Source organism: Pseudopodoces humilis, chromosome 2, assembly GCF_049639895.1.
Source record: "Pseudopodoces humilis isolate 2021_Gansu_Grassland_sample_001 chromosome 2, ASM4963989v1, whole genome shotgun sequence".
Lineage (NCBI taxonomy): Eukaryota > Metazoa > Chordata > Aves > Passeriformes > Paridae > Pseudopodoces > Pseudopodoces humilis.
Genome location: NC_142201.1, coordinates 17,189,645 through 17,201,616, shown reverse-complemented (window position 1 = coordinate 17,201,616; position 11,972 = coordinate 17,189,645). Strand labels below are relative to the sequence as shown.

The following is an 11,972-nucleotide window of genomic DNA, read 5'->3' as shown; positions in this document are numbered from 1 at the left end:
CAAACGATCTAATTTCCCCTGAGAGGGTGAACAAGGAAAAATGCATCTTTGTTCATTTTCGAACCAACACAAAAGGGGTCCTTTGAAACCACTAGCATGACACTTCAGGAAAGAGAGGCTTTCCTCTAGTCTGCCTGGAGCAAGAGCCCTCACAGTACCTAACCCAGAGTAATTCTGAGAGCAGCACAGAGTGATTGCAGTAGCAGCTGATGAGCTGTTGCAGCTCAGGACTCTGCATCTCCTGCTGCACAGCTGTAGTTCCACTGTCAGGCAATCCGAAACCTCTGTCCTCCAGGACTGTTGTGCCCAGCTCTCGGTTGTTTGGAGAATCGCTCACCTCCCACAAGAGGTTGGTTTAGGTTTCCTGGAGGCAGACTTCTAGCAAAATTCAAAGTAGACTTTGAGTTGATTCTACTGTGAGACATAATCAACAGACAGAGGCAAATGACATTGGCAGAATGAGAAGGAGTATGATCTACCCTAGGACTTGTAAGAGTAGTAGTTTACAATTTGTCTGTTCAAACATGATTGCTTATTCTCATGGCTGTAAAAAACCAAAATGCTGTCCCCTTTTAATACTTAGCAGTATATTTTACTAATGTAAAAGCTGGTTGAATTTTGAGAAAAGAAACATTATGTTATATTTTCTGGAGGTGAAAAAATTGTGCTAATTATTCATTTTCTCAGTTAATATGAAGAACTGGATGCAGTATACTTCAGTGGTCCCATGATCTCCCCAAGCTAGTATGCAAAAAAGTGACTGATCAGTGTTTGTGTATCAGGATCTGCTTACAGTATTAGGTTAGGAAACAGGCCACACATCTAACTTATGTTCAGAAAACAAGATAAAAATGTGCAAAAAGCATTTATGAAAGTAATTTCATGTTCTAGGAAAGTTTACATGCATTGAAGTCAAGTTTCATTTGGAGCGTCAGATGGGATACTATTTAATCCAGATGTACATTCCTAGCCTGCTGATTGTCATTTTATCCTGGGTTTCTTTCTGGATCAACATGGATGCTGCTCCAGCCAGAGTTGCACTGGGTATCACTACAGTTTTGACAATGACCACCCAAAGCTCAGGATCGAGAGCTTCCCTCCCAAAAGTAAGGAAATAGTTTTGTACCATGGATTTGTTCTTAATAAGAAATGTTTGTTCTACTGTTTTAAATTTCAGAAAGGTCTTTGTAAATATGCATCAGATAAGGATACATGAGAAAGTGGTAACAGTGTGATGTTAAACTTGTGATACCCTTGGATTAATCCTTTGGATTAAGGAATGTTTCTGCTGTTTTAGTGGATGGCTGAATGGTGCAACAGTATGAATTTTTAATGAGTTTCTACTAGTTTTGACACTTATTTTTGAGTGTTTAGAAACCAGATTTTCTGAGGTATTTAGATATCTTACTGGATTTCTTTCAGACTGGAGACTTTAAAAACACTGGACTATTAGACTCATACATCTCGATGTTTCTAGATACTAGCACTTGTTCCAATGAATAGATAAATATATCCCCCAAAACTGTATATATAAAATACACACATGTAACATATATGCAACTAAAATATTTCTTTTGAGAACCTTTCTAGTGGAACTGCTGATCCCTTTGTTTCACAGCAGAATTTGTCCATATTCCATTCATTCAAGTGTCATCTTGACTTTCATCCTAACTATGCACAAAAACATCCTCTCATTCAAATTTTGTGACCTTTTTAATCCCTGCCAGATGCTGTAGCTGAATTTAGGGATCACAGACTGGATTCTCTGTTTAGTCAGGCTGACAGCTCTTTTCAGCATAGGCACAGCCCAAATGCTTCTGATAGCAGCATTCCCAGCAGAATTTAATGTGCAAGTTCAGGCTTTATACAATTTTCTGAAAGGGAGCTCAGAAGTAGGTAAGTTTGCAATAGTCTAAGGAGTTATGAGATGCACTCCCTGAAGAGTCCTTCTCCAGCAGTCCAGCATCAAAGGGACTGGGATCGTAGTATTGATGGAATGCACAAATTTTGAGTGTTTGTGTAGATCATGATCCATTCCAAGAAAGCAGGCTGTATATTGTGGTGCTTTCACCCTCAGTATCACATTTTGTCTCATTCCAAACATGCAAGTTGTTCAAGTGGAGGGCAACTACAAAAATATGGGCAACTCCAAAAAGTGCACAAATTGTGTTACTCTTTTGTTAGTAATGAGAAAGTATCACTTACAAATCTGGTGAGTACAGCATTTAGTTCAGCTTCCCTTATTCACTTGGAGATATGCATAATTTTCCGTGCAAACTGAAAGCCTCTCATATATTAACTGAGAATTTAAAATTGAAAATTTATTAAACATTTGTTCAGATGTTTCAGTACATATTGCCAGTGAACATTCTAAAAAGAATGTCTGAAAAGATAATTTTGGCAAGAAGTACACAGGCTCTTTAAATAGCAAGTTTGGAGTTGCTGAAGATTGTGTCTAGATGGCACAACATCAATCCATGTGAAATATTCCAAGTTTCTTATAAATTATCTGGCTTGAGAAGTATAGATAATACAGTCACTGTAGTGGAGATTCCCACCCACATTTCCTACTGGGCAAACAAATGGTGACAAAAGGTTCTGCAGTGCTAGCGTGCCCCAAATGCTAATGCTTTAGGAGATGTGTCCATCATAGGCCTTTGATCCATGAAATGTTTTCCCTTTTGCATTCTGTTGTGTTTGAGTAGAAAAGCATTTGCTGAGTGGAAGAAATGGGAAAATAATGCAAAATATGTTGACTGTGATATGTTGATTATCAGAGAGATTCTTCTCCAGCCTCAGAATTAAGTACATTTCTCTCATTAGCTGTCAGAGAATGTGCTGCTCTGCCCATACTCCATCTTCTCCTGTTGTGCTGTGTTCCTTTGCCAGAAAACAGGCATTAAGTATCTCACCAGAAAGCCCAGTACACTTATTTCAGTCAGGCTGCACCTGGCTGTTGCATTTTCTCTGTGTAATTCAGCTGAGCTCTATTTTATATCTTTGATCTCTAAATGTGAGTTAATCCTTGTGGGGGCTTTTGAAGGTGTGTCAGTTAACTTAAAAATGTGGTTCTGAGTAAATGCCATCATTCCAGCCAGCTGCCTCCCAGCCCACATGACTCAGGTGGTTGGAGAAACATGGGCACCATTCATGTCCTCAATCACCAGTACCTGATTCCTTATACGTTGGAACAAGGTTTTCTTGCTATCGCTGCTGCAGGCACTTAGAGATTTTAAAACACCATCTGTAACTTAATATCAAAATTGTATTTATTAATAAAATCTGTCTAGCTGAAATGCACTTAGCAATAAAAATATGAAAAGAATTGAATCAAATCAGTGCCAGAGCTGAAGTCTCAAAATCCCTGTTTAAAAATAATGGTTTTCTAAGCTCTGTCTACGTATTGCCAAGACACAGGAAGTTAGGCTGCCAATGACACATCCATTTAAAAGTTGCTCCAAGCATGAATGTCTAACAGAATAAGATATTTCAGGAGGGTTATTTTTGCAAGAATACTGAAAAAAACAGATGCAACTTTGCTTTGCTTTGTGAAAGCTGCCTAGGATTGAATACAAGAGCTATAATTTCCCCATCCTTCTTTGTGTCCTGTTCTTATTAATATAGATTTATGCAATTTAACTTTAATTTACCCAGTTTCATGCCAAGAGTTTCTTTCTATTCGTCTCTATTTTAATAGAGCTTTACCACAGAAAACAAGAAAGTATCAAAACTTGCCAACTTTGAAGGAAATAATTCCTTTACCTAGAGAAAGGCAAAGAATTGTGATAAAATTGCCTAGGTTTTTTTGCCTATTTCCAAGTTACAATCTAAATGACTAAAGTGTTACTGTTTAAAAGTAATTACCTACATATTGTTCTCAACCCTGGTGTAAGATAACACAACAATGTTTTGTTTGCTTAAAATTGCTCTTTTCCATATTAATAACTGACATTCATTTCCATACACAGATTTAATAATAGTAGGTCATGGCCACACAGACATTAGGCACTCGGATGATGAAAATTAAACATAAAATTGAGATTGCTGAAAAGAAAGTAAAATGAAAAGAAATGAAAGAATGAAATTCATTCAATCTGAAGCCTGTATTTGCTGCATATAAGAGAAGTATCTAGAAAGCAGTCTTCTAAATGAAATGTATTTCTTTGGTAAATTTTGTAGTATTTCTGTGGAATTACTATATTTGCAGTATTTTGTAATTCTGTCTAAGAATATAGGGTGAAATTCCAATACCAGGAGCATAGTAATAAAGAAATCACTATGTTTTTTTCTCCTTATTCTTCTGCAAAGTCAATTTCTTTCTTACCAAAAGCAAGAGTAGACTATGAGACTGATTACATCACAGCAAAACTACTGTTCTAGGAAAGGTGACCTGCAGTGCCTGTTTCAGAAAGCAGAAAAGTTCTCTTCCTCCAAAATTTTAGCATAACCTGAGCAATAATGCACTTTGAGCCCATGAAATAATGACTTTCTGTGTAGGGAGTATCTGCTGAGAAATATTCATCATGGAGCCAATCTCTTTTAAAGTGATGAAATTATTTTGTATATGTTACAGAAGACTTGTGAGGGGTCCTGTAACCAGAAGTGCCCTAGTTGGCTGTGTTGGGGGGTGGTAAAGAACTCATCCAGAAAGCTGGGATGGAATTCCCTACTTCCAGTTTGACTAATCCCTCACTGGGATGCCCAGGAATGGTGATCCAAAATAGTAGGATTCCTATGATCAGCTCCTCTTCCCACGTGTTCATGTGTATAAATCTTACCCACATCTGACACTCTTATGTCTGAATTCCCTGGTCACATCATCACTTTCCACTCAGAAGCTCCATCTGGGTAATGTTTGTGCACCCAGCTGCAGCAGTGGCTCTTGCTGATCTTCCAGCTGAGCAGAAATCCTGGCTGCCAGCTGGATGATCACTGTGACCACACAGCCACACTGAAATCCCCACAAAGCCCTGAGCTTTCTGTGGGAGTCATGTGCATGAGGAAGGGACATCCCTTGCAGCTGGGCCGTGCTGGGCTTTACCTGTGTGCAGAGGAACTCCAGGGCACACCAGTTATGAACCTGATGTGATCTACTGTGCACCCATGCAGGGCCAATTCTTGTCCTCTGGCAGTATCAGACCCACAGACCCAGAGGGCACTATGCACCCATCAAAACAGGGACTGAGGATTGTCTGGGCACCACAAGGGACACCTAGACATCTGTCTTTACTCACAGCCCCAGATGTGTATAAGCTGGGGGGAATTCAAGGTCTGGTAGTGCAGAATTGTTAAGAAGTGTTACAAAACAGTTCTTTTCTTCAGAGCTTTGAAGCACCATTTCCTTGCTATTCTTTTTACTTGTAAATGGCTCTCCTGTTGAATCAACAGAATAAAAAGTTTGAAAGGATTTTAAAAGAGGCATTTGAAAGAATAATGAGTTCTCTGCTGTGCTAGTTGTGTATTTTTTCAGATTGCTTTCTTCTTAAAACAGTTACATAAACCAAACCTTAGCAACAACAGTCCAAGAAAATGAGTTACTTTTAATGCCATAAAGCAAAATATTTCAGGATATTTTAAGTCAAGTGATAGCAACTGTATTTTACACAGTTGCATAGTATTCATATTGTGTTCTTTAATGCACAGCACTAAATGAATGCATTTTCTGTCCCCAGGGATCAATCTGTGCAGGAAAAAAGTCTCATTCAAAGCTCACCAAAACTTCTGGGAGTCCTTTCATTCACTTAATTTTGCTTTAAATCCCTACATATGTTACCAAATGCAATAAAAGCGTAGGTACAGAGACTTGCAAAACCAAAGCCAAAGAAGTCTATCCCCTTTGGCAGTAAATGACTGTTTTTATTTGTCATCCGCTATCCCCTGCATATTTGGAGACTTTTACAGATTCTTTGGCTTCTGGCAGGCCAGTCTCCTTTTTTTTTGAATGCCAGAAGCTATCAAGTAAAGAAGATACAAGAATATGGCACTTTTTTTTTTTTTTTAATTAAGGTTAAAATGATACCATAATAAAAAAATAAAAAAAAAGCCATAAAAAGCCGTTGAGGAACAATAGAAATAAGGACAAAGAAAGCGATGCTATTATCAGTGCTGATTTTGTTCTGTGTACATTTGTTTTCATAGAAAGAAGAGCACCAAAGGGGATCACTTACTGTGCCTTTAGCAAAGCACAGAGATGATACATTGTGGTGCAGCTTTGTGGTAAAAAAGCAATAATGAAGTATTTTGGAATGGAAGCAATTTTTTGACAAATTACTTTTAGTCTAGTCTCAGGGTCTGAAGAGGAGATATGGAAGTAATTTGGCAATCATGAGATTTGTTATTTGGCACTTGGATTACGTGGGTGTCTGAGCATTTTATACACTGCTTAAATGATTAAGACAACCCTATTGTTACAAGCTGTTTAAAAATTCCCGTTGGAGACCTCATGGTCCTAACCCTTGATACTTTAATGTGTCTGGTCTTCATGACATATTTATGTATCCTGATAGTATTACTGTAAACAAACTTCCACTTTTAAAAACAATTGCTCAGGACCCTTGAGTATTTTATTGGTTATCAGTTTTCTAAAAGAGTGGAAGAGGGTATCCTGTCCAAACTCTTGGGAAGTCGGGCTGCACTGTCAGGTAGCCATGAGGAGCAACTCTTCAGTCATGTGCCTACATGGAAATGTTCTAGGACTCGCTCATTTTTTAATTTCCAGCATTCTTATATAACTTTCTTTTCTGTTCACATTGTGGTTTTAACATACAACATATATTCCTTCTTTTACTAGTATTAAAAGATCTTGAAGCCTACTTTAACTCCTTTTTTGGGGGAGAGTGGGAGTTGGCAAAGCTAGTTGCAATTCATTTTTGTATTGAGACAATATTTTCAATATCTATTGGTGTATTCCATACAGTATTTGAATCTGGATATAGAAAGCTGTTCTACTCTGTATGACGAAGGAAGTCCTATAGACTGAACCTAATTTTCAACAAAAAAATTTTTAAAGTAAAAAAATCTTTTAGGTAAGTGAACATTTTTTTGCACACTGTGACTTATTGAAACAAATCGGTACAAACTGATTGGGACTAAATATAGACTTTGGTGTGTAAATAAACAGTCCTACAAAATGCTATAAAAATTATTCATAACAAGTAGTTTTTAAGCACCTAGTCATAACTTATAGTTCAGGAAAGGTGATCTCTGGTTCTGCTCTAAAAATTTTCATATTCCATTTCTTTATTCCTACATCTTCTCTCTCTATTTATATTTTCTCAGTAGTGGTTTTGAGGCAGGATATTAATGTATGTGTGTATTTGAGGGCAGGAGATTGTTTGAACAGCACTGGGAGATGTGGTACATGCATCAGCTGATATGAGGAGTACCAGGGAGAACTCCCCAGCCACTTCAAATATTAATAGCCCTGTGGCCATGTTAGTGCCAGCTTGAAAATACACCCTTGGCCACATGTAAAAGAATCTGTGGTGCCCAGAAACTTCTCTGCTACTTCCAGCTACAGCAGCTGGTCTTGTTAAAGACACTTTCTTTTCTTGCAAATTTTGCACCTTTGAGATATAGGTAGATACTTACAGAGCTACCCTGTGCAGTTACAACTTCACTGGGAGCAGAAAACTCAATTAACATTATGTTGGATGAGCTTTGGCACAGTTATAGATGCATGCATCCATAATAGGAAGAATTCTTTTTCCTCCCTTTTACAACTGTTTCTAGTTCCATAAAACTGAAGTCGTCAGTATTCTGCATAGGTAAGAAGACAAAACCCAGCAGAATGCATGCTACTTGTGAGAAATCAGGAGGAAGAATAATATAAACATTAAATAAAGCAAATCTGATGCTAGAAATTGTCACATTATTCTGTTTAGTTTGGCTGCAGATACAGGGTAGCCTGGACAATCTTTGGGTCTTACAATGGTTATGTGTGGGTTGTAGTGTTTCTCTCTGTCCTTCATTCTGTGCAAAGCTGACTGATGAGATACGACTGCTATGTTGTCTGATTAATACCAATACATTAGGATCTGTAGCAGATTCTACTCTATGAAAGTGAAAAATGAATGACTGAGTAAATCAGTCACCTTTTCCACTGTACTCATATAAACTTCAAAGTTTACTTTTCTCTATAGTGAAGACAGTGGTATTTACTGTACAACAAAAGCAGTAGTTGCTGTCATGTGTGACAGCTGAAAATATGCAATAAGATGTGTCTGAATACCTCTGGGATGTAGTTTGAGTACTCCTGGCACTTCCTCAGCAAGTTTTATAATGCATTCATCTGGGAGGGCTGGCATTCAGCAGAGCCTATTTCAAGCATCAAAGAAGGGTTGAAGTTATTGTGCACACCAGTCTGCTGATTGTTTCATAACCCTGGCACGATACTGGAGCCTTCAGCTTCATTGTCACACCCTTCAGGACTTTCTGGTGGCTTTTAGTGTCTCTCTGAGGAGTGCCTTGTGCTGCTCTTTCACAGCCATAAGCACTGCAAACCCGCTCAGATGCCATGACGTACTCTGTTGTGGCTCATTCGTTTCAAGTAATTGCAAGAGTTGACTCTATTAGATCATCTAGAACTATTACTTATGAATATATTCTGTTAATATTTCATTTGAAATAATGTTGATGGGACCCCCTGGAGTCTGCAAAAACCATTTTCATTTGCAGTTTACCTCAAGGCTGCTGCCTTCCAGTCTGAATATCAGTTCTCACTGCACATGGCTGCTGAAGCAGCTGGGCCATTGACATCTTACTCCCAAAAGTTGTCTTTGAGTGACAATGGAGCCATTCGGATTCTGTTACTTGAATGACAGGTCTTTCTTTTCCCTTTGGGGAACATTTTCATGGGAAAAAATAATTTGTTGTTGATATTGATACCTAAAAGTATTAACTCCTTCTCCTCTCCCTCTTCCCTGCAAGGAAAACAGAGGGAGATAATTTACTTTTTCATGAATGCATCAAACCATGTTCTGCAGGAGCAGTAACTAAATGACTCAATGTGTCTTGTTTTTACATAAAAGATCTATGTTATGACAAAACTACAACTTTAATTCACCAATAGTGTGGCACAATAGTCTTTGCTGAAGTAAAATCAACTTTGGAAATTAAACAATTCTAAACTAGGTATTGGCAAGAAAATGATATAATTTTGGTTTTTAAGGCATGGACATGCGTTCTAGAAAGTGTCATTATTCACAAACCCTTGTATTAAAGTTTTAAACTGTGATGAAATAGTGCCTTTTTCTTCTTATTTCCTCTTCCTAGAAGCTTAGAGTTAATTGAGATGTCTCAAATAGAAGAGAGCATGAGAATAAAAAGCTTTGATCCCCGGTAGCTTCTGTCTGGTGTTAGGCTGCCCTGCCTGTGAGAAAGAGACAGTGTGCTGTCTTCCTTCATTCTACCAAAGGTTAAGGCTCTGGAGAATAGAGCCAGAGCTTTCAGTACATCTATAGAGGGGAATAATGACTAAGTCACAGCAGAAAAGAGAAGTTAAAAAAAAGGGAGAGCACATAACAAATGTTGCTCAGTTCAATGATTCATAGAAAATATAGTACAATTATGTTACAAATAGTTATTGATAATGACACTGTTATAAGAAGAATACATCAATATTTGTCACGTATTGGAGAAACCCTTTCTGTTATCAAGTTGTCTACTGAAAAACTGAAAATTGCCGTGAATTACTTCATTGATGTAAATGATTGCATTTTCTGTCTCTTTTCTGCAGAAGGGCATTTTCCTTTGTGTGTATAATGGTAATTGAAACACTTTATTGATTGATTTGTGCTAAAATTTTGTTAACAGTTCTACTTTTTAAATTTATCTGTGGTCAGGAGGCATTGATGTCCATCCTTTTTTAAGGGGTGATCAACTTGAAAACATCACCTAATTACTGAGGGAACCATATAGATTGGTGACAGTCAGCAATGAGAATACCACCCTCCTGGATCACTCTGTGCTTGAGTGTGCTCTGCTCATAAAAAAATGACTTAAAACCACTTTGATTTTCCATTGAACTGATAAAGAATATATGAAAAATTAAGAAAGTGAAGCAGCCCAAATGTCAGGATAATAATAAAAGCTCTGTAGAGTTAGACACTCTGTTCTCTTTCTAATTCAAACAATAAAGATACTTGCTTTCTTTTTGAGGGAAGCTGTAATTGTCTGACAGTATCTATTTTATGAGTTTGTTGGCTGCATTTTGCTATCTCCTGAACTTTCTAGCACAAACAGAATCTGCTCAGAATGAAAACAAAATCCTGTCACTGGGAATGATGTGACTTAAAGTATTCAGATGCTCAGACTTTACTGCTGCCCTTATTTTTACCAGGCCTCCCAAAGTCAATGATGACAGAGCTATGCTATGAAAATAGCACAGGTCAACTCATTTATGCATATATCTATGCCTGAATATGAAAAAAAACCCCACCCCAGCACTGTTTTTATGTATCTCAAAAAGGATAAAATGCCGCTCTAGGAAGCAATGTGGTCTTTTTTTTTTTTTTTTAGTATCTTGTTTTTTTAGTCTACCCCATCTAGTGAGGGGGAAGAAAAATACATAATTATTTTCTTAATTGGTTACTTATTCCCTCTGAAGTAGGTTAATTTATCATGTTTTAGTAATGGTGTTGTGTTGATTTTAACTAGGTATGGTTAGGGATTTTTGGTAAATAAGAAATGAGAGGTTTTTTCCCTAACAATTTTCCAGTGCCCTGTTAGAATCAGGATAAGCACTGCATTCCTCACACTAGAAGTGTTATGTGTGAACCACACAGCTGGAACAGACTGGAGCAGTCTTCATTGACTGGAACAGGAGGCAGATGTTTCATGAGTTAAAAATGTGTGTAGTGCACATCTTTCCAGGAAAGACATGTAGCCTGGCAAATGATTTCAGGGTGAATTGTTTAAAGGTAAAATTCTCTTGGTGATTGCAGTTATAAGAGTTGATTAGCTTCTTACATTAATGAGGTTTCAGTGAAAGCTTTTCCCAGATTGAAAGACATATCTAATTAAAGGCTGTGCTTTGCCTGAATATGGGAACTGTACTTCATGGGCACTTCATGACAGTTTCATTCATAATTTCCGTGATTAGACTCACTTCCTCCAGATGTGCTCTCCTCTTAGTTAAAGCAAGGTGTTTTCAACAGCAGCTGTTGACCACAGTAGAGTTCAAAATCATCTTACCCAGCTCTTCTGTCTGCCATCTGTGGAAGAGGCTTCTAAAACACATCCTTGGCACTGCTAGCTGTTCTCATTGTGATTTTTTTTTTTCAATTTATACTCTTTTGAGATGCTCTTCTAAAGAAAAGGCAAGTGAAAATCACCCTGAAGAGAGAATGAAAGTAAATTTTCAGATATGCTATCTTCAGCTAAAAACAAATTTTGAATTTTACAGCTAAAATCAAATAAATAATTCTTCCTATCTTCTCTTTGTGTAGTACACATTGTATTAGATCTGTGCTCCAGCAGTGACAAACACTATATGTGGGGTCAGGCATTTTCTCTGAGGAGCTACTTTTGATGAAATGCACGTCCCTTTGTTGAAACTATGAAAAGGATACTTCAGCATAACGTTTTCATTTGCTGGAAAAATTTCCCAAATAATTTCTGTTGACTTCCTGCCAACACTGTCTGATTTCTCCAAAACATCTTTTTTGTTGTTAATATTGAAATGCCTTATACCTGGAAATCAAAAGTTAACCAGTCTAAAAATATCTGAAAGGTATGACATAAAAATGGAAATTATAGAAATTATTCCACTGAAATAATTTTAAAACCCTAAATTTTTGGTTTGTAATTTTTTTTTACATTTTCATTTTTTATTTCTAATTTAGAAGACATTTCTGAAATGTCAAAAGTCTTGAGGGAAGGGAAAAATTGCATCCTACTCAGATCTAACATTTACTGAGATACTGGTAGGTACTTTTCAAACATGAATAATACTAAGAGTTCAAAGAAAAATT

The 11,972-nt window shown here is 37.2% G+C and overlaps 1 protein-coding gene across 4 annotated transcripts in view; it reads left to right on the top strand.

Moving 5' to 3' along the window:
- Positions 1–11,972, top strand: part of GLRA2 (glycine receptor alpha 2) — a 121,740-nt gene that overhangs the window by 47,361 nt on the left and 62,407 nt on the right. For all 4 annotated transcript variants that reach the window (XM_005516646.2, XM_088051259.1, XM_005516645.2 and 1 more), the window contains exon 7: positions 892–1,106. In XM_005516646.2, coding sequence (XP_005516703.1) covers positions 892–1,106 — 215 coding nt within the window. The remainder of the gene's footprint in view (positions 1–891; positions 1,107–11,972) is intronic.